This window comes from Mastacembelus armatus, chromosome 22, assembly GCF_900324485.2.
Source record: "Mastacembelus armatus chromosome 22, fMasArm1.2, whole genome shotgun sequence".
NCBI classification, from domain to species: Eukaryota; Metazoa; Chordata; class Actinopteri; order Synbranchiformes; family Mastacembelidae; genus Mastacembelus; species Mastacembelus armatus.
In genome coordinates this window covers 3,206,543-3,230,159 of record NC_046654.1, presented here as the reverse complement: position 1 = coordinate 3,230,159, position 23,617 = coordinate 3,206,543, and the positions used below count along the sequence as shown (strand labels likewise).

The following is a 23,617-nucleotide window of genomic DNA, read 5'->3' as shown; positions in this document are numbered from 1 at the left end:
GACCTGCACATTAACAGTGGAAAGACTTAACTCAAGCAGCAGTGCAGTGTACTTCTGTGCTGCTACTTAACACAGTGCTACGTGTCACTGCTCCTCACTACAAAAACTTCATTGCACATTTGTTCATCTCTATATAAAGCTCACTGTCCCTTGCACCTGTATCCTTTTCTTTCATTAGGTGGCAGTATATCTTCAGACTTTTATAATGAGCCACCGTTCTGGTGTATGGTGACACTTGTTATGATCATTACAATGATAGGCTCAGGATGTACTAGGACCACCCACCTACAGAGTTTACTCAAGAGAAGACTGGAACTCAATCAGTTTAACAACTGAGACACTAAGAATCTCTCAGTAAAACAATATTGCAGGAAAAAATAAGGACAACATGAAGATTTTATTACTAAGGATTGCATTTCACATTATGTTTTTAGGTAATGTCATCAGAGTCCATAGACATTATTAAACAAATTTTTAACAACTTGTTTACAAAGTAGGATTGTGTGGAATTGTGTATAACATATTTCTATGACTGAATCTTATTACTGTTTACCTGATAACATTGTTGAATTTACCAGTTCATTCTAATATACTGGGTCTTTGGTTGATGTCTTTCAAACAGGTTCATCTTTCAGTGACATCGTCAAACAGAATCCAGCTGATATTTACAGCAAACCAGGAGAAGAGGCCAGAATCAGCTGTTCACACAGTCATCAGAGTTACAACCAAATCCTCTGGTACAAACAATTACAGAACAAACAGATGAAGTTTCTGGGATACATGAATGTAAAGTATGGTAATCCTGAAGCTGGAGAGCATGTGAAAATAGACGGGGATGCAAATAAAGGCGAGACCTGCACATTAACAGTGGAAAGACTTGACTCAAGCAGCAGTGCAGTGTACTTCTGTGCTGCTAGTTTACACAGTGCTACATGTCACTGCTCCTCAAAACAAAAACCCTCCCTCACATCATTTTTATCTCAGTATTACAGCCCACAACACCTTGCACCTGGAATAACCCACTGCAACCAATGCTGCTCAGAATGGAAGGTTCATTATGTGTAGCGATACAACACTTAACCTGACAAAATATAGCATCTGATATGCTGTAGGTCCACATCCCATTTCAACAGGGTTTCTGAGGTGATTCAAGTTTTCTTAAGGTTTCAGAAGGTGGCAATGCATGTTTAGTAAGCAGTGCTGATGAAAGTGATGGCTGACGTGATGCTTTTTATGAAGAGGAAGCACCCAAAAAACTTCCACCTTATAGGAGGGCTTCCTCAGAAGAGGAACTACGTAGCATACCAGCAAATACTGTGAGGAAAACACAGAATCAACTAGACCAATCATCAGAAAAGACAACATGATCCTCTTCTTCTGTATAACCTTTAATGTTATACTGGTCTCAGGTAATAAAGACTTTAAAGATCACTTATTTTGGAAACACTCAGGTTGTTCTTTTATTAAGCTGCATACTATTTGCTCTGTAATCTACTCTCTGGGAATAAATCCTGTCTGTTTTCTCATGTTATTTTGTTTGCTTTCATTCGCAGTTAATGAGATTGTATATTGTTTGATGTCTTTTTATTTTTTTTAAATTATACCTTTTAAACAGGTTCCTCTCTCAGCGACAAAGTCTACCAGACTCCAGCTGACATGTACAGCAATCTTGGAGAATCAGCCAGAATCAACTGTTCCCATAAAATTGAGAGTTACGATCGAATCCTCTGGTACAAGCAATTACAGAACAAACAGCTGAAGTTTCTGGGACACATGAATATAAAGTATGGTAATCCTGAAGCTGGAGAGCATGTGAAAATAGACGGGGATGCAAATAAAGGCGAGACCTGCACATTAACAGTGGAAAGACTTAACTCAAGCAGCAGTGCAGTGTACTTCTGTGCTGCTAGTTAACACAGTGCTACGTGTCACTGCTCCTCACTACAAAAACTTCATTGCACATTTGTTCATCTCTATATAAAGCTCACTGTCCCTTGCACCTGTATCCTTTTCTTTCATTAGGTGGCAGTATATCTTCAGACTTTTATAATGAGCCACCGTTCTGGTGTATGGTGACACTTGTTATGATCATTACAATGATAGGCTCAGGATGTACTAGGACCACCCACCTACAGAGTTTACTCAAGAGAAGACTGGAACTCAATCAGTTTAACAACTGAGACACTAAGAATCTCTCAGTAAAACAATATTGCAGGAAAAAATAAGGACAACATGAAGATTTTATTACTAAGGATTGCATTTCACATTATGTTTTTAGGTAATGTCATCAGAGTCCATAGACATTATTAAACAAATTTTAACAACTTGTTTACAAAGTAGGATTGTGTGGAATTGTGTATAACATATTTCTATGAATGAATCTTATTACTGTTTACCTGATAACATTGTTGAATTTACCAGTTCATTCTAATATACTGGGTCTTTGGTTGATGTCTTTCAAACAGGTTCATCTTTCAGTGACATCGTCAAACAGAATCCAGCTGATATTTACAGCAAACCAGGAAAAGAGGCCAAAATCAGCTGTTCACACAGTCATCAGAGTTACAACCAAATCCTCTGGTACAAACAATTACAGAACAAACAGATGAAGTTTCTGGGATACATGTATTTAGACAACGATAATCCTGAAGCTGATGTGAATGTGAAGATGCATGGAAGTGCAAAAAAACACCAGCTCTGCAATATAACAATTGAAAATCTCAACATGAGCAGCAGTGCAGTGTACTTCTGTGCTGCTAGTTTACACAGTGCTACGTATCACTGCTCCTCATTACAAAAACCTCTTAAAAGCAAGTTTTTTCTTCTCAGTATTACAGCTCAAAGCCTCTTGCAGCTGGAAAGACTCATTCTAACCAATGTTGGCTTTTACCTTTCAAATATCAGATATTATAATGGAAGATTCCACATGTGCAGCTGTACAACACTACAACCCAAAAAACATACTGGTGAAAAACAAGAACACTATGAGGAAAATGCTGTGAATGATGATTATGTAGTATAAACCCCCTGCACTTATCAGATTATTACTTAAAAGTACTTTTTTCGTTAACATTACGTTAAATCAACAGTCCTCTGCAAACAGAAATTACATTACTTTAAGATCATTTCTGTTAATTCATATCCAGTACAAGACTTTAAACAATCTAACATACAGCATTATCATTTTAAAATGCTTGTTAACTTTCAACTTTTCTTATTCTTTGTTGTGCTTCTTTTCCTAAGGTGGCTGTATATCTGGGGATTGTTGGATGGTAGTGATCACTGACATGATGGTTGAAATGTTCAGAAGAGAAAGCACTCTAACACCTCCAACCTTAAAAGGTTGGTTTCCTGATAGGAGGGTTTTCTCAGATAAGGAGGAGGAAATAATCAGCATACCACCAAAGAGTGCAATAAAAGCACATTATCGAGTAGGCTGATGCTAAAATTCTGTCAGAAAAAACATCATCATGATCCTTCTCTTCTGTGTAACCTTTCATGTTATACTGGTCTCAGGTAATTAAAGTTATGTGTCCATTTAAAAAGTATACTTTTTAAAAAAAGTTGATTAAGCTTCACAAGTTGCATGTGATTTGCTCTCAAATATATTTTACTGTCAAAATATAAATTCTGGGACTACACAATTATAAAAAGCAGTTAATGGAATCAGCTCTATGTAATAAATAATGTTTTCCTCAAGTTCAATTATCAACTTAAATCTCTAATGTCACATTTCTTTCATTTATTTTCACTTATTTAAAAAAATGAATTTTAATTTTAAGTAACACACTTTCAACAGGTTCCTCTCTCAGCAACAGAGTCAACCAGATTCCAGGTGACATGTACAAGAAACCTGGGGAAACAGCCCAAATCAAATGTTCTCACAGTATTCAGGACTACACCCAAATCCTCTGGTACAAGCAATTAAAGAACAAGCAGCTGAAGTTCCTGGGATACATGAACGTGAACGATGGATATCCAGAAGATAAAGAGGATGTGAAAATAGAAGGGTCTGCAACTCAAGACAAGAACTGCACATTAACAATTGAAAAACTCAATGTGGGCAGCAGTGTAGTGTACTTCTGTGCTGCTAGTCAACACAATGCTACATATCATTGCTCTTCAATACAAAAACATCCCAGTAACAGTTTTTTTTCATTTAACAGCCACCATTTAACTGCTCAACCCTGACACCTGTGTAAACCGATTTTAACCAATGTTGGTCTTCGATCTCATCCAGATCAGATTTTATAATGGAGCTTCCTTATGTGCAGCTATGCAACACTTGACAGCAGCCTCAGACATTCAGTATGTCTGGTGTGGCTTCATCTTACTGTAAATAACCCATGAATGACAGTATTGTCTCATCAAAGTCAAGGACACTTCACTAAATTTTGTACTACTATATAGGCAAAGTAACCAAGAGATGTTTTCATATATGCAGACTAAGGCAGCAACCAAGCCCATGTTAGCTGTGATCTCTTGTGCCTACCAATATTTGTAAACACACCAGTAGAAAACACCAATAATTTGAATTATGAACAAAAAAAAAACTCCTTAACTGTATTTTCTGTAGAAGTCTTCTTTATATGTCATTATGTCCATAGTTTATATGATCTAAACTCATACAGTGTTTAAAAACAAACTTTCTGTGTTTTCTCATTATAAGTGCTAGTGAATTACATCACTATGGAACAGTAGCACAAAAACAAAAGAATCTTCAAGCTACAGATATAAAACAACATGTAAAATTAACTAGCATTAACTAGCATTAGCAAGCCACCAAGCCAAGTCGGGCTGTGGCAGTATCATGAGTGCTCCGAATTAAGTATTCAGATCTATAACTGCTAACAAGTTAAGAAATACAGCAGGTAATTATTGCTTCCTTCAGCTCACAGCCATGTGTGCATGTCTTAACACCTAATTAGCATGTACTTAATGGGAGGTTCTTTGCGTGAAGCAAGGCAGTATTTGCCCTCCCTCAGATACTGAGTGTGTGCAGTGGCTGCATCTTATGTGAAGAGAATCACTATGATGACCCCAATGTTCATCAAATTTGTGTTCTCATCTCTGTGGCTTCAAGGTATAAGTATAAACACTTTAATTTATATTCTAAGTGTATCAGATCTATTACTACTAGATGGATGAAAAAAAAAAGTATTTTAAAATGTCAGGATTTAATACCTCACAAAATTGCTGCTCACTTAAAAACCTAGTGCAGGAAAATTAGGGCTCAAAATAAAATCTTACAAAGGGTTTTCTAAAATGAAAACAAATGAATTTTGTATTTTCTTCCCACAGTTCACTGCCAGGGTGTTACCCAATACCCTGAAGTCAACTGGAGTTACCAGTCCAAATCTGCAGAGATGAACTGCAGCCACAACAAAGATATCACTTATACCCAGATGTACTGGTACAGGCAGCGTCCAGGGGAAACCATGACCCTTATTGTCTACACAGTTTTTGGTGGGCAGCCAGACTATGGAGGAGCAGCTCCAACCAAATATTCAGCCATCAAAGACAGTATACACAACGGGTCTCTTACTATAACAGACTTGCAGCCTGAGGACAACGGTGTGTATTTCTGTGCTGTCAGCAAACACGGTGATGTGAGAAGTGTGAGCAGCTGAACAAAAACTGCCTGATAATCCATTTCATGAGTAAAACCAAATACAATTGTGACTTTTATGTCTTCCCAGTAGGTGGCACTAGGGCTCAAGAAATATTGTTCAGATTAGATAAAAAGTCTAGAGTTAACACTAGTTTTTCCAGGTGCAAGGGACCTTGTCTTCATTCAGACAAAAAGTCAACCTGCCAATGTTGTTCATTACGTCCTGCCTCATTGGTAATCACATTTGTCTTTCAAGACTGCTACTTAATCTATAGTTTGTGCACAGATGATTGACTTTGCCTTCATCCAGGTGTTTGCCTAGGTATTGAGGTCTGTTATATGCTTTCTGAACTCATCACAAAACCTGCAGACAGCGTGCAGATTTTCTGCATCCTCGATAAAACTGACTAAACAAGACAAGTAAAGTTTTTTTTATGTGAGGAAATCAAATGACATGCACATCTTCATGAGGAATCAGGTGAAAGGAGGAGCACATAAAAAGAAAATATTAAGTCACTCCCTCCTACACCTCATGTTTGCTTCTTAAATGACTCTTTTTGCTGAATTAGTGCATTTCCTCCATCACTCTAGAACAACTATGTGCTCCATGTCAGATCTCTGTATGATGATTAGACTGCTTTTTTGCTGTTTCCTCACAGGTAACAACTGTTTCACTGTCCAGTAAGATGTGTCTGTATTCTGTATTTATCTTACATCTTAAATCCATAATCTGTCCCTCTCTGCTTACACAGCAGGTATTTCTCTGGGGGTTCAGGTCCATCAGACTCCCTCTGCTCTCATCAGAAATGCTGGCGATGATGTACAGATTGTCTGCACCCATGAACAAACTGATTACAGAGTGATGCTGTGGTACCAGCAGTCACAAGGCAAAGACAAGGGGCTAAAACTCATTGGATATGTGTATTATAGCACAATAAGTTATGAAGAATCATATAAGAAGCATTTCAATGTCACTGGAGATTTAAGTGGAAATACAGCAAAGAATGGTTCCCTGTTTATAGTGGACCTAAAAGTGTCTGAACACAGTGCAGTGTACTACTGTGCAGCTCGATATGCACATTGGGGTATACATCCTTTGGAACAGCACAAAAACTAAATGCCGTCCTTTATCACCTGTGGTTTTGAGAAAAGTCTTGCAAAGACCTTTAACAGCCAGCTGCAGTTAAGGTCTCTGTCATGTGATTTCTACAACATTTGCTTATGTCACTGCTGGATTGTTTTAATTTCAGTCCAGTAAATTAGCAAGAGCTGTCCCCTTATATTTTTCCTCCACATTTTACTTTGTCATCTTACAAGTAATATAACCGTTTGCTCAGGATAAACAAGTTAGTATTTTGCTTTTTTTGATTAAGCAAATAAACACCAAATATGTCTCTCTTTCTAGGTATTTCTCTGGAGATTCAGGTCAATCAGTCTCCCTCTGCTCTCATAAAAATGCTGGTGACAATGCTAACACACACAAAGAAACTACAAACTGATGCTGTGGTAAGAGCAATCAGCAGTGGGACATGAATATCTATAGTTCAAAATTGACAGCAAGGAAGAGCCATTCAGAAAATATTTCAGATTATCTGGAGATTTGACTGGAGACAAAATATGTGGTTCACTTGCCATAACTAACCAAAAACACATATATGCACAATTTCCTCCTAAAAAAAGGCAAAGGAAGTTTCTCACAAGTCAACCTGTGCTCTTCCTCTACATAACTCCCTGTCCCTCCTTCTAATCCACAAAGCACAGCAGTCTAATAGGTTTCACACATTCAACATAATGACATCTCACCATATCTATCATCACTGTCTTCTGGATTAGAGATATCACTCACATAAACTGATATTTGTTTGATGATCACTTATTTTTTACTGCTGTTTTCTCTGTAATTGAATTAAAGAGCACAGTAAGATTTTATCCACTAGCAGCTAAAAGTTAGAACACAAAACAATATTATTTATTTATCTCTTTATAGGTGTTTACCTCAGTAAAAGAGAAAAAGTAACCTCTCTTATAATGCAGCAGATCATCAACAAGAAACAGGGGACACAATAAATTAAAATATATGGTTGTTCCTGGTAATTCAGTAAACACTGAAAAAAAAACAAAGACCAAGACTAGTAGCACTTTATTTACCTTATCGATTCATCTTCTCTTTGATTTTAAAGAGTACAATTCAATTCCATTCAATTTATTTGTATATTGCCAAATTACAATAAAATCACCTCAAGGCACTTTACATAGAAACCCAAAAAACCTTTTTCAGCAAACAACTGTTACTTGTGGGGGAAGAAACCTATTGCAGAATGGGTCTTAGTTTAGGCAGTTATCTGATACACAAGGAAAGAATAACTGATGAACCTCTTATGCCATAAATAAGAGACAAACATAGACACAGACAAATATATTTTAATATTACTAATGCTTGTACCTAAGACAACTAACATCTGGCGTGTATTCAAATAAAGACACAGCTTTCTCAGTAACAAAGATGAGAGAAGCTTGTAATAATAATAATAAAAGGTCTTAGGGAGTAAGGTTGGGGGTATCATGGACATACAATGTCTGTAGAAACTCAGTTAACCATAACTAAGAATACAAATGCAACACAGCAGGATCCAGAAGAACAGACTCAACCAATAGGTGGAGGCACAGCTCATAGTATGTAGCTTTTGTCAGAGAATGTGGTGATGATTTAAGCACCACACACACAGATAAGGACCGTACCTCTTCAAACTGATCCTCTTTGTCTTAGTAATACTTCTCTCGCAAAAGTGCCTGACAATGTTTTCATCTATAAAAACGTCAGGTCTTTTCTTCATCTATTTCATCTATGGTATGATATCTGATTTCATTCTGAATAACATCAAAGTAATTATGTTTTTTTAAATAACAGGCTGCACATTGATGTTAAATATCAAGATTTCTACCTTGTTTTGGCTAAATGCCTCTAACATTTTTTAAATCTTCTTTGTCCACAGGTCAGGCGAGTGCTGTTATATTTCAAGAATCTCCCCCCCAGATAGTGAAAGAGAAAACTCAGGTGCAGATCAAATGCAGTCACAATGACAATAGCCTTCTATTAATGCTCTGGTATCAGCAAAAAAAGGACAGTTTATCTATGACTCTCATTGGGTCTGGATATGGAACAAGCCCTCCAACTTATGAGGGACAGTTTGAAGAACAGTTCAAGTTCACAAGAGAAGACACAGCAAAAGGAACACTATTAATTCACAACGCAACCCTATTACACTCTGCTGTTTATTTCTGCGCTGCCAGTACACAGTGATGTGGTTTAATACCACTCCCACACTAAAAACCTGATATTTATCCTGTAAACTAGTGTGTTTGCACCTACAGTAGTGTCTCCCTTTAAACAGACTTTAAACAAACAGAAGGAAGCTGTATTTCTCCTATAGCAGTGCAAACTTGGATGTTGCTTCCACCTGTGACTAGATTTTGTATATTTCTTCCATTCAATTAAATTAGCTACAAAACCATTTAATTAGTTTGCTGGTTTTACACAGTAGCAATACTAATTTCTGCACACTGACTTCTGTACCAACTAGTTTTAATAGGAAAACTGAACAACGAACAACCAATACTAAATTTCCTGCACCACATACTGTTGTGAAAGTGTGTTAGACATCCTAGTTGAACTCTTAATGGCGTTATGAAATTATCTTCTACTAGTAAAACTACATAAAGGCTGACTTCACTCCAAAGCCACACCACATCACAAATAAAAACCAGCTCTAAGCTAGATCAAAACCCACTAAATTTCAGGGATAATAGAAAATATTTAAAACAGTTTTAGCGTTGAAGATCCGTTTTTCTATTTGAGGAAACAAAAATTGATAATTTCAATAATTTTTCAAATTTAACTAGCTAACTAGTTAGCTACACATCGAAACAGTATTACAGCTAGCGTAACGCTAAGCTAACGTTAGCCAGACTGTATGCCACTGTAGCTACCCCTATAAAACCTGACTAAACTGTACCAGACAATCAAAATATTGTCTAACACAAATCAATATTTACTACATTTTATCAACATCCATCAACAACAAATATTACAGAAGACAGCTTGGGGGCAAAGACCGTTGATCAGTAGCCGTTTAACAGCTAGCCTCTAACGTTAGCTAACCCAACGCTAGCTTCAAAGTCAAAGCCGTTAGCTTAGCCAAACGTTAGCATGACATAAACCAAAGACAAACACACGACTTGACAAGGCCAAAAGATTAACTCTCTCGTTGACACAAGCTAAAAATGCTTACCTTGGTGAAGGTAAGGCTGGTAATCCATGTTCCGAGATGAGGTGAACTTGTTTGTTAGCTTCCCAAAAAGCCCAAAGCAGGACGAGAAACATCCGGATTAAATTTTAAAGTGCATTTGTTGACAAACAATCTGAATTCTTCCACGTGGCTTTTCCACCACGATGTTATTAAACGTCAGCAATGACTTAAGACGTGTTTATATCACTCTTTGTCATGTTTCACTGATTAAATTAGCGGTTAAATCGGTTTTTAACGGTAACCGTTCGTCCAACGTAAGGTGTGCGCGTGCGGCCATTTTTAAAAAGGGAAGTGGGCGGGGCATTGTCGACCTAAAAAAATTCATTGACCAATCACGTTGCACGAAGGACTTTAATGAGACTATTTAAGTTGAACACATTCACAGTACAATGAACTGTAGTTAATATATTGTCAACAATACAACATCATATTATCAACATTAATAAATTAAGCTCAAGGCAAAACAAAAGTGGCTATAATTTATATTTTTATTATTTATAACTTATTTTAACAAATAAGTTGAATATAATATAACGTGAAGTTGATGCTGATAGTGAGACAGCAGAGATTTACTTTTTAATTTGCAGCTCACCTTAAATTTATGAAGCTTTGAACAAGTTTCAGTTTACTGTTAAAGGTCACTTGGTTCACTCTCACCACTTTCATCTGCAACCAACAGCTGCTATCAGAAAAAAACACACTGTACACTATTACTACGCACCAAGTGACAAACAAACACAGAGAGGTCTACATGGCAAACCCGTGAGCAATCAGTTGGTTATTTACACATTATCATTTTGAGTTGTGTTTCAGGTTACGAGATATTTCATGTAATTAGGGATGTAAAAAAGGTAAACAAAATGTCAATCTCCAGTTCACTATAAATACCTGTACAATTGTAAAATATTGTGGCATAAAAACATAGATGTTCAAATGCATCTCACAGCACTGGTTCTACTCTAAAACCCTGAGAGACAAATTAGACTTTGGTGGGAATGAAAAGCTGCAGATAGCCCTGGGTAATTCACTGTCTGCCTTTAAACAATAACTATCTCTCAAACTGTTTTTTTTTTTTTTTTTGTATTTTTTTGTTAACATCAGGAAGGAGGTGGGGAACAAGAGACACGGTGTAGGAAGGGATGTGCCGTAATCTCACTAGAGCTAGATCTGTGAATGCTCTACCTTTAAAACATCATTTCCAGCACATTTAATATGCAAACAATTGTAAATGCATTTTGTTGGTTTTTCTGTATTGCACAGGTCTTTATTTAGTACAATCTCCAGGATGTCTCCAGTTTTATACATTTTTGGCGTTTTACTGCTCATGCTGACAAGTAAGCTTGAATCAACTTTATATGACTTTTCTCTGAATTTTAATGCTTATATTCAAATTTTATTTCACATCAATTGTCTTTACAGGAAAAGCGGACAGCATTACCTTTAAACAGTCCTCCCCTCAGATCGTGAAAGAAGGGACTAAGGAGCTCACTATTGACTGCAGTCATGATGGCAGCAGCCTTACAGTAATGCTGTGGTACCAACAGAAACAGAGCAGTCGGTCAATGAGTCTCATCGGGTTCACGGTGCTCCATAGTGAACCAAATTACGAGCGCCAGTTTGAAACCAGATTCCAGCTAAAAAGAGAAGACATGACGAGAGGATCTCTGATCATCCACACAGTGAATTCCTCAGACTCAGCTGTGTATTACTGTGCTGCTAGTGCACAGTGATGTGGTTTAATCCTGCTGCTTCACTAAAACCCTCCAAACTAATGACAGCAGATGTTCAGGGTTTCAGTTATTCAAGAACCAAAACATTATGCTGTTTACTGGGGTACAATTTGTGTATTTTATTGATAATTGATAGCATCTTTGGTTAGCTATATGATATGACATGGTACAGTAACTGAATATGTAGCTTCTTAATATTGTCAAATGTTAACAACTGTTTAAAAATATCAAATTGTCCACAGTTGTGTCAGCTGACAATAAAGAAACATTACAGAAGGTACTGCCCCTAGAATCATGTGATCATACAAGCACATGATCTTGAGGTTCCTTTATGCAAAGCAGAGATGTTTGACTCTGCATCATTCAGCTGCAGAAGCCCCATCACTAACATGTTTGTTGTTTACCTGTCACTTCTTTTACACTCAGGTGGGTTTTATCTGCTAACTCATAATAGATTTACTAATCAAAAGCACTTATCATCACGCTAACAGAGTGAATTCACTATACTCTATGTTGGTCTGCATCTGCTACAGGTCTTTGTGTTGAAGTTCTTCAGTCTGGCGATAAACTGTCTAACCCAGGAGAAACAGTAGTGTTGGAGTGCCGCATGGGTCCAGGGTTCAGCATGAGCAGCTACACCATGCTCTGGTACCGACAAGACCACTATGGAGCTCCAGTGGTGTTTCTCATAAAAGAGTATGACCAAAATCATGGGCGCATTCAGTCAACTATTGATACATCCAAAAACTATTTCTCCCTTCAAATCACTGAGCTAATTCTGAATGACAGTAGCACCTACTACTGTGCTGCCAGGCACAGTGATGCACACAGAGCACACAGTCATACAAATAACACATCTGTCAGTCACAGTGTGCAAGCAGGAAGGAGCTGTGGCACATTCACTTTGATGCTTTCCATAGTGGAAGTGGTACAATGATCTGGAACATTCAGAGCAGTTAAAGCTTCATAGTTTATGTGGGATAAGGCTGACATGCTAAGCTAGATGTGCAGCACCAGTTTGAGTCCACAAGACATCACTCTGTGCACCGCTACATCCTAAAAATGAAAACTATGAGCAGGATAAAAAAAAACTTTTGAATGCTAGTGGTACAGTATTATACATAAAAATGTTTTAAAAAATGTACTATTCAAAATGTATTAAAATGTATCTCAGTGAGCTCTAGTTAGTACTGCTTTGGTTTTAGTTCCTTATGTTCTTGAAACATGATTCAGAATCACTACTGCAATCTCTAATTAGAGCAATATTTAAAATTTTCAGTTACCGGATTTATCAATGATTTGTGGTCACTTAAAAATTTTGAAACCACTACACCAACAACATCCATCCATCCATTCATCATCTATACCCACTTAGTCCTAACCAGGGTCCCAGGGATCAGCTGGAGCCTATCCCAGCTCTCTTTGGGTGAAAGGCAGGGGTCCACCCTGGACAGGTCACCAGTCCATCACAGGGCCACATAGAGACAAACAACCTCACACACTCACACTCACTCAGGGAGAACATGCAAACTCCACACAGAAAGGCCCCTGATGGGTTCCAGCAACATCCATAAGAAAATATAGTTTGTGAGCTGAATTAAATTGCAGCAAAGAAACAGAAGCAGGCAAAAACACAAAAATGACAATTGATGTCACTTTATTTTAATGCAGAGGAAAAAGGTGGGGAAGAAGAGGCACTATGTATAGAACGGATGATAGTCATGTCTCATTTGATTTGTACTGTGAGACTAGAGCAACACATGAAAGCTCCACCTCTGATGCCACATTTCCTGCACATGCCGCAGTTATAAATTTAATATTTTTACAACTGTAAATGCATTTTTGTTATATTTCTTATTGTACAGGTTTTGATGGAAGTTTAGTTTCCAGGATGTCTCCAGCTTTATACATGCTTGGATTTTTACTGCTTGTGCTGACAAGTAAGCCTCAATCTACATTATATAACTTTTCTGTAAATATGTCTCTGTGCCACTAAAGTACAGTGTGTTATTTTTTAAGAGACCAAAGCTCCATTGTTTGAATTCAAACTTTACTTTACATCAGATTCACTTTCTTCACAGGAAAAGTGGAGAGCGCTACCTTTGAACAATCTCCTTCTCAAGTCGTGAATGAAGGGACTAAAGAGCTCTGGATTAACTGCAGTCAAAAAGGCAGCAATCTTCCAGCAATGCTGTGGTACCAACACAAGCGGAACAGTCAGTCTATGAGCCTCATCGGGTTCACAGTGCTCCAGGGTGATCCAAGCTACGAGGGCCAGTTTAAAGAAAAATTCAGCATAAAGAGACATGACACAGATCGAGGATCTCTGATCATTCACACAGTGAATTCTTCAGACTCAGCTGTGTATTTCTGTGCTGCCAGTACACAGCGATGTGGTTTAATCCTGCTGCTTCACTAAAACCCTCCCATGGCAAACTAATGACAGCTGCTGTTTGATCAGTTCAGTTCAGTTCAGTTCAGTTCAGCTTTCCCACAATAATAATAAATATATGCTACAGGCTTTTTAATTAGTATCCTAACTTCTGTTATGTTTATTGCTTTTTATAATTAAATATTTAATACAATTGTGTACATCATGTACTTTGTCCTTCTGCTTAATAACTGTGGTGTCACTGTAGCTAAAATACAAAATTACTAAAAATACTGCTGATGGTGTCAAATACTGCAAAAGTGAGGGACTGACCACTTGTTTTATAACTCATCCTGTGGGAAGCATGAATACCTGCAGCAAATTTGATAAGAAGCCATCAAATACATTTCACTCAGACTTAAAGGTGGCAGTGAAAGGTACTTAAAGGTAAGTCAGAGGATCAGAAACATTATCAGGATCTGATGCCATTTGCAGCATGGTGGCTGAAAGGTTAGCACTGTTGCCTCACAGCAACAAGGTCGTGGGATCGCATCCCGGCCTTTCTGTGTGGAGTTTGCATGTTCTCCCTGTGCTTGTGTGGGTTTTCTCCAGGTACTCCGGTTTCCTCCCACAGTCCAAAAACATGCATGTCAGGTTGATTGGTGACTCTAAAATTGCCCGTAGGAGTGAGTGTGAGTGTGTGAGGTTGTTTGTCTCTATGTGGCCCTGTGATGGACTGGAGACCTGTCCAGGGTGGACCCCTGCCTTTCAACCAGAGAGAGCTGGGATAGGCTCCAGCAGATCCCCGTGACCCTGAGCCAGGAAAAGCGGGTAGAGATAATGGATGGATGGATGGATGATGCCATTTGATCATGAATGTCTATATAAAATGTCATGGTGCTCCTTCTATTGGATGTAGAGCTATAGCTGGACTAAAGGAGTGAACTGGTACTACTTTAACTACTCTTAAAGCAAGTGGAAACTCACATTTTAATATACTCTTACAACTGCTCATTTCTAAGTTACCTACATCTGAAATATCTTTTCCTCATGTTAACAGTCTGATTTGTTGTCAAACCACAGTCACAGTGCTCTTGAGCAAGAAAATGAACCTGCAGTTGCAGCTTGGACGCCACTAGGAGACTGTAGCTGTACGGAGAAACTCCTTCAGAGTTTCTGTTGAAAGTTTGAAGAACAGAAAAGAGGGAGGATCAGAGCTTATTTCACAAGTGTCATTGGACAGCTGTAGCTGTTCAGTCTTACAAATGCAGATGGATTTAATATTGTGTAGGATCACTGTGAAAATGAAGCCCCTTTTGGTTGCAGTTCTATTCTTCACTGGTAAGAATATTTAAATTCAGTTGAAGGAAAACTTGTTTGTTTTCATGTCTAATAAAAGTTCTTCATTTGTTTGTTGCTGTTTTCTTGTTTTCCAGATTTTTCCTTCTGTGTAAAAATTCTCCAGCCTCCATTTGCATTCAGCCGTGAAGGAGACAAAGCTGTAACGTTGCAGTGTGAACAAGATGACAATAATTATTACTACATGTACTGGTACAGGCAAAGCAGCAGTGGGAAAATGGAGCTGATAGCATATTCTCTCAATAAAGATATATGCAGCATCGAAGCTCCTTTCAGCGAATCCAAGTACACCATGTCCCGACCTGCAGTGCTCAGCTCCTCTCTGCAGATCCAAGCTGCTGAGGCTGGAGACTCAGCTGTGTATTACTGTGCTTCTAGTAGAGCACAATGGCTCACAAAGCCTCAGCAGCTTAACAACAACCTCATGAGAAAGACGACAGAGAGGAGGAGGAGTGTGGATGGTTCTCAATACTGAAGGTCCCTCAGCAAGACTCTGTTAAGACAACAGACTAACATCAGTATGACATAAACACATTAACTAAAACATGATGATGAAGAACATCTATTCATTCTTTAAAAGTACAATAACTGCCTTTCCACAGTTCACTGACATTTCAACACCACAAAGCTGATAATTACAGATAAGTGAGCAGGTGTAAACATGCGTAGGATTATTTGTCACATTCAGTATTCAGTTTCTCATCTGTATCACACTTAATTGTTATTTAATATTATACTATAAATATTACTTGTTGCTATTTGAATTTACTATAACCGTGTACGGCATGATAAGACGAACTTTATCAAGCTTAGGAGGTTATCACACACTGACCTCTACAGGTTCAATGAGGGATTACACATAAAACAAACCATGGGCTTTTTTTAAGTCAGGACAGTATAAGTTTAATGGGAATCAGTCAAATGATTATTCTTTGCACTGGCAATACTGTAGATAAATGCTACTAAGATGTACGTTGCAGATGGCATATGTGACTTCTGCAGCTGTCCAAAATGTCTCATACCACCATAGACACACTTATAAGGAATTAAAGGGTTTTTTTTAAAGAGGAGCACATTGGCAAATTGTTTAGTTAAATAATCACTTTAAATATTCAACTTTAAACAGTGTGACACACTGACAGACAATAATATGTTAGACAATTAATTCAATTTGTTTAATATTTTTACTTTATAGAAGAATGTGTACAAACATAGAATGTTTCCTTCTACTTTCATTTTTTCATTTGAAAATATTTTATTTTGAAACTTAGTCTGTGTCACTATATTATAGAAATATGGTGCTTTCCACTTTTTTGACAACTTTTGTAACTTTGCAGATTCACATTATTAACATAAAATGTTACTGGCAAATAAATTATGTTTTGTTATTACAAATTAAAGTACAGAGTAGATTTAAAAGTTAAAACTAGTGCCACCATTACCAAAAAGTGATGCTAATAAACTGATAACAGTTTATTAGCATCACTGATAACAGCAAACTGATAACAGTAATTAAATACTCTATACATGCATATATATACTTTACATAGCTTATATTTTATGCTATTACCTGTTTCTACTACATAAAAATTTGAATTCAAGATGTTTACTAGTAACTTTTATAGTTTTATACATTTAGTATTAAAGATTAAGTATTAAGACTAAAGGTTCTTACACCACTTATATTGCAAAACCTATTATATTAACTATTTCCATAAAAGGGTGAGAGAAAAAAGAATTATGTTTAATATACAGTAAGTTAAATTATTATTAAATTGCTTCTGTATAATTGTGCTTTTTTATGCTTTTTACTTTCTTTTACACAAAGTGCTCAGTGAATGTTGCTCAGTGAATGTTGCTCAGTGAATGTGCATCTCGTCACTGATAACTGGGTGGATAAAGAGGTGTGACCAACAAACATGTCACTTCCTCTCCTCAGCTCCAAACAAACAAAAATAAGTTCCTTCCCTTTTGCTTCATGCTTCTTTTCTTAGCTGTAACAGAAATAGCAGCAGTCAGGTTGGAGCCTGTTCAGCTGTCAGTCAGCCAGAGCTGCACAGCTGCTCTCACACACAGAGATGGAGACTGAGATACGGAGAAGCTGGGTGGGGGAAGGAGAGAGGAGAGAACGAACAAGACTTCAGGTTTTTGTGTGATGCTTTTTCACCGTGGGGACAGGGGGGGCACGGTGATACAATCCTATAGAGCCGCTGTACAAAAACCTCCTCCCATTCAAAGACACTGTGTAGACTGCTACATGCAACTAGGGACACTTGGTAGAAAGAAAACATGGAAATATTGAAAGTATATATGATATCAGGAGATGTTAGTACTGTGAAGTCAATATATGTGCAGAAAATCTGATGGAAAAAAACATTTAAATTCACTTAAATCCCCTGTGGAGCCTCTGGATTCTTCTTTTACTTCTTTTAGCACCAAACAAAACAACTTTGGACATTGTGAAGCTCATCCTGCATGTTTAAATCTTCTTCATCCTCTGGATTACTGGACTGTGTCTCAACATGTTGATTAGAGAAAGTTTTGTGACTTTTTGGTAGAGGAGACAGTCAGTGTGACACTGGAACTGAAGTGTATTTTGGAAAAGGAACAAAACTCACTGTTCTGGGTAAGTCAGAGCTCTCACTGCTTCAGTTCACTACAACAAGCCTGACAAAGTCCAAATGTTAGTATGAAAATGAAGGAAAAATCTCTTGTTCTGAAAAAGCTGAAATATTGAGCTGAAGTGAGATCACTGTGAACAATAACAATCCTGCTTACTTCGGACAAGGAACCAAACTGACGGTTCTAGGTAAATATTTCAGCTTATTACTGTGTTTTGATAAATGTCACACTGTTGGAGAGTCTTAAAAACAGAAGAACAAGTCAAATCTTTGCAAAGAGAATTCTGGTAGAGAAATACAGACGAGTTTCATGCTCACTACTTTTGCACTGTGACGATGTCAACGAAGCGTACTTTGGAAAAGGAACAAAACTCACTGTTCTGGGTAAGTCAGAGTCTACAGCTTCAGTTCACTGCAACAAGCCTGACATGGTAGAAAATTATGCAGGAGTGTGCAGGAGAAATGTGTTGTTAGGAAAAAGCTGAGATATTGAGCTGAACCAAAAACACTGTGACCTACACTGAGCCTGCTTACTTTGGACAAGGAACCAAACTGACGGTTTTAGGTAAATATTTGAGCTTATTACTGGATTTCAATAAATATTCCATTGCTTTAGAGTCTTGGTGCAAAGAGAAGAATTAGGAAAATATTTCCAGAGATAATTCTGGTAGAGAAATACAGAGGAGTTACATGCTCAGTGTTTCTGCACTGTGACAACGCTAACGAAGCGTACTTTGGAAAAGGAACAAAACTCACTGTTCTGGGTAAGTGAAGGAGGATTGAAATGGAACAAATGTAATAAGTGTTTTAATGGACAGGGTCCATCAATAACCTGAATGAACTTAGGTCTTTATAGTGGAGCTCAGAGCTTTTTGATCTTAAGCTGAAATGCTGTGTTGACAGAGAAGCTTATTTTGGCCCTGGAACAAAACTCACTGTTCTTGGTAAGTAAAACAAATCACAGACTATAAGGCAGAAAACTGGTTTGGATTTAGACCAAATTCATATTTAAAAAAATAAACTAAACTTAAAAGCAGCTAAAACTAAAGAAGCAAAGTAAAAGCAGCATCTTAGGCTGTTTTGAGCACTGATCAAATGCACTGTGACAGTAGTGGATACCCAGCTTACTTTGGTGCAGGGACAAAGTTAACCGTTTTAGGTAAGAAACCTCTGTTGTATTTACAGTCTGTGATACAATTTATAGCAAGAAATGAAAAAAGACCTAAGAAACATTTGATAAGTTGCTTTGCTGAAACTCCTCTTACTTAGTTTGAGTTCAGCTCAGAGCTTTTTGATGTTAAGCTTAAACGCTGTGTCAGTACGAAGCTTATTTCGGCCAGGGAACTAAACTGACTGTTCTTGGTGAGTAAAACAGCAAAATCTCTTCTGACAAATTCACATCTAAGTCAAGTAAAACGTATAAAATCAGGCTGGTTGTTGAGAAAAAGATTTTCTGTGTTACATAAAAAAAACAGCAAATGACCTCAACACAATAAACACTTAAACACAACCAAATGTAAAGAAACAGTAAAAGCAGCATCTTGGTTGTTTTGAGCACTGGTCAAGGGCACTGTGACTCTGGTGCAGGAGAGGCTTACTTTGGTGGAGGAACAAAGTTAACAGTTTTAGGTAAGAAATATATGTTGTACAGTAAACACAGCCTGTTATGACTCGTGGTAAGAAACGAATCTAAAAAATGTTATTGAAAAACTTCTTTATCAAAGTAAATGTGCTCAAACTACTCACAGTTTAAGCTCAGCTCAGCTTTTTGTTCTCCATCTTAAACGCTGTGTGAATTCTGAAGCTTATTTCGGCCAGGGAACAAAACTGACTGTTCTCGGTGAGTAAAACATCAGATCTTCTTTTAAAAACCTCCTGAAAAACAGTGAAAACGAGTTAAAGTCAACATGTTTGTCAGGGAACAATCTTGTCTTATCAAAAACTTGTAACTTGAAGTTAGCAGTGCTACGAATGGTTTGTTAGGTTTAAAGAAAAATTACATCTAATAAAAGAACGTAAATTTAACAGTAAGCACAGGTGTAAAGATGAGGAGAGTAAAAGCAGCATGTTTGGGTGTTTGAGCACTGATTAACTGCACTGTGACTGCTGGAAATGAAGCTTATTTCGGTGGAGGAACAAAGTTAACAGTTTTAGGTAAGAAAACAAAGCAGATTAAAACAGCACTGTAACTGAAGGCTTTCTTAAATAAAACATGCAGAGCTCATGTTTAGTTTAAGTTCAGCTCGGAGCTTTTTGTTCCTAAATTCAAAGACTGTCTCAGTATAGAGCTTATTTCAGCAAAACTGTTCACTGCTAAAATAAAGTCTAACCAGAGAACCTGAGCAGACTGTACAGAATATAAGGTATAATAAATAAGATGTAGTTGGTTTTAAAGCAGAACATTTATTAGAAAAGTGAAATGTTTAGAGGCAAAGTACAAGCAGAATCTTTTGAACACTGATCAGCTGCACTGTGACTCTGGTGGTGGAGCTGAAGCTTATTTTGGTGGAGGAACTAAATTAACTGTTTTAGGTAAGAAAATGTTTTAAAGTTCATTAAAAGCTGTTTGAATATGATTTGTTAAGATGTTTTTGATATTTTAAAGATAATCTAAGACTTAAACAAGTCCTGAAAATTAGACTTTATAAGATTATTATAAAAACTCATGGCTAAACCACAAACTCCCTGGGTGAATGTTTCAGTGGTGAATTCAAGATGTAAGTTAAGGTCTCGACAAAAAAGTTGGATAAATTTCAAAGTGGCAGAGATAAAGAGGCAGCAGGAAGAGGTTTTGTTACAGTTGAACGTCTCTGTGCTCCTATAACGAGGCTTACTTTGGACCTGGAACTAAACTCACTGTTTTAGGTAAGAAAACAAAGGTTATTTGATTATTAACCGAGCATGGCTGACAGCTTGTTTTCTGAATGTAAGTTAGAAGAAAGAAAACTGAGAAAATATAGTAAAAACATTCAGATCTTCTATTTGAAATGGTAAAGTGTTTTAAAGTGGAGAAGACAATAATGCAGAAGTTAGTTCTCGTCAGTAAAAACATGTAGAGCAGCAACAAACCATTTGGCTCTAAGCCCAGATTCTTACTCACACAGCCAGTTCCTATCAGCTCTGTCACATACTGTGAGTTCCCAGTCAGAAGCTTACTTTGGAGCTGGAACTAAACTCACGGTTTTAGGTAAGACAGGAACAATAATCAATACTAACGTAACAGTCCAGAGGACGTATGTTCAAACTAGATGGTTTGATGTCTACCAGGTCAGAGCTGAGGGTTGTTTTAATCTGCTCTCTACAAGAAGAAGTTTATGTCTTCAGAAACATGTAGTTTCTACAATAGTGTCTATATGTTTGTGAGCAGAAAGGTTTTTAGTTTCTCTGATAAAAAGAGCACAAAGACGTTCTTCAGCTTTCAGCGACAAAAGGCTGAGCTGGTTTTTCTGTAGCTTTGTATCAGTGTGAACAACTACGACCCTGCTTACTTTGGTAGTGGCACCAAACTGACAGTGCTGGGTAAGAAAATGATCAAAATCATATGTAGAAATGTTTATTTTCTGACGTTCATTTCACCTGTTAACACATTAAATCTGCAAAATGTTTGTTGACTTAAGTTTATCCGATGTTGTTTTGTCAGCTTGTAGTCAAAACTGACAAAAAGCATGAAGTAAAAGCAAAAGTGAGATCAGTCTCTTTGTTCTAAGGAAAAAAGGCTTCATATGGTCTGTGCATCAAACTTAGTGCTACAGACAAATTAAGCTGTAAAAAATTGGCTTGAGAATGTTTTTCTTTCTATCAAAAAATGGGGAAAATTGATTCATATTCCATTAAAGAGTTTAGAAGTGGGAAACAAGTGATACATCGATTATATCACAATGCAACTGACAAACCCAGTAAAAAAGAGATTTAGATTCATTCATGCCTGTACTATAAGTCAGTTTTTTACATGTGAGTTATCTGTGTGCTCTGGAAACTATCCTGCTTATTTCGGTGAGGGAACCAAGCTAACGGTTCTTGGTAAGTTCACTGCAATAAGTTCATAAAGGCAAAGATTTCTTCAAATATTACATCAAATGGTTAATGTTAATGTCTAGTGTGGAAAGTTCTAGTATGTTTTTCTACCCCTGTATTCATGTCTAAATTCTGGTATTCAGATATTACACTGACATTAGATTAAGGTACTGATGTGGACCAATAAGATGCTTTAATGTAGTGATTTATTTCTTTTGTCTTTGCAGAAAAAGACCATCAAGCCACACCACCAACAGTGAAAGTGTTTAAACCTCATTTTAAAGAGTGTTCAGGTTCAAAAGATGATCAGAAGAATAAGACTCTGGTTTGTGTGGCCAGTCGATTCTACCCGGACCATGTCAATGTGACCTGGGAGGTTAATGGGAACGATGTCAGGGGCAATTCATCATTTGGCATCACAGAGGATCCTAATGCTGTCCGTGATGGAACTTACTACAAAATCACCAGCAGGTTGAGAGTCCCTGACGCATTCTGGTACGCAGATAATACATTTATCTGCATTGTCACCTTCTACAATGGGACGGGATATGAAAAGCATACAGACTCTATTTTTGGTGAAGGTACGTTCATTTGGAATAAAGAAATAATCAAAAATCTGATCCTGTTGCCATTGAAAACAAGTGACATCATCAGTCTTTGTCTAATCTTTTGCCTCTCATTTTTATTTCAGCTAAAAATGGGTGGAAAACAGGTAAAAAGATTATCATCACAGAGAAAACATTAGTGTTCTACATATTTCAGAAAAACTCTTGGCAGTATTCATAGGACTATATGTGTACAGCTGCAGACATAAATTGTCTTTACAAAGTGCATTGGACATTTTCTCTTTTCATCATGTCCCTCATCTGAATGTTCAAACTTTCTACAGAACAACTTTCGAGGATCTTCCAGACTGCCAAAGTCTCCTACGGTGTTTTCATCATCAAGAGCAGCATCTATGGAGCCTTCGTCGCTTTTTTGGTGTGGAAGCTCCAGGTTTGTCCAACAACTTTCCTCAACATAAAGCCTCCATAGATTTGAATGAATTAATGCTCAAGTAAAAAAAATCAGGCATGTGCTTTAAGACACTTCTCTGTTGGTTTCAGGGGTCAGCTATAAAACAGAACTAAGATGTGGAGAGAGAAGAAACGAACTCTGGACTTCATGTAAATACAATCTGAAAAGTTAGATTCCATAATATTGTACGATTCAATGCATTTGCTTATATCAAATTCTGCACAAAGGAGATAATTATTTGCTTTTTCTTGTTAAAGATATTACCGAGAGAAATATAGTAGTTTGGTAACAGGTTTTTATATGTTCTTAACCATTCTGTGCTTTTAAAATATGTGTTTGCTTCATTTTCTGAATAAAAGTATTTTAGCAGATCTTTTCATTTCTCTAGAAACGTTTGTCCTCAGTCTTATCATTCTCATGTCATCTGCAGACAACACTTAATTCACAGTCAGTTCAACTGGAGGAGGACATGGATTCATTTTTATATCAGACACTGTTACATCTTAATGATTTAAATAAGAATTAAATGATTTACAACAGTGCTGATTACACAGCTCTCACTTTTTGCAGAGATAGTATGAAGGATT

At 37.2% G+C, this 23,617-nt stretch overlaps 1 protein-coding gene, 1 long non-coding RNA gene and 2 gene segments (V, D, J or C); all 4 read left to right on the top strand.

Moving 5' to 3' along the window:
* The first annotated feature begins 1,927 nt into the window (after positions 1-1,927).
* Positions 1,928-3,273, top strand: LOC113131215 (uncharacterized). The gene is made up of 3 exons (XR_003295773.1): positions 1,928-2,278; positions 2,466-2,580; positions 3,244-3,273. It is a non-coding gene; the product is annotated as an uncharacterized LOC113131215 (long non-coding RNA).
* A 1,697-nt stretch (positions 3,274-4,970) lies between these two features.
* Positions 4,971-5,630, top strand: LOC113129338 (T cell receptor beta variable 6-1-like). The segment is given in 2 exon segments: positions 4,971-5,083; positions 5,302-5,630. Coding segments are annotated over 2 exon segments (381 nt in total).
* Positions 5,631-11,708: 6,078 nt separating this feature from the next.
* LOC113129329 (M1-specific T cell receptor beta chain-like) lies at positions 11,709-23,402 on the top strand. Its single transcript, XM_026305264.2, has 8 exons — positions 11,709-12,074; positions 12,182-12,466; positions 15,456-15,736; positions 18,188-18,383; positions 22,241-22,594; positions 22,705-22,725; positions 22,903-23,009; positions 23,120-23,402. The coding sequence occupies exons 1-8, from the start codon at positions 11,993-11,995 to the stop codon at positions 23,141-23,143; spliced, it is 1,350 nt and encodes a 449-aa protein (XP_026161049.1). The 5' UTR covers positions 11,709-11,992; the 3' UTR covers positions 23,144-23,402.
* On the top strand, positions 15,110-15,875 carry LOC113130532 (T cell receptor beta variable 12-4-like). The segment is given in 2 exon segments: positions 15,110-15,360; positions 15,456-15,875. Coding segments are annotated over 2 exon segments (474 nt in total).
* Positions 23,403-23,617: the final 215 nt, after the last annotated feature.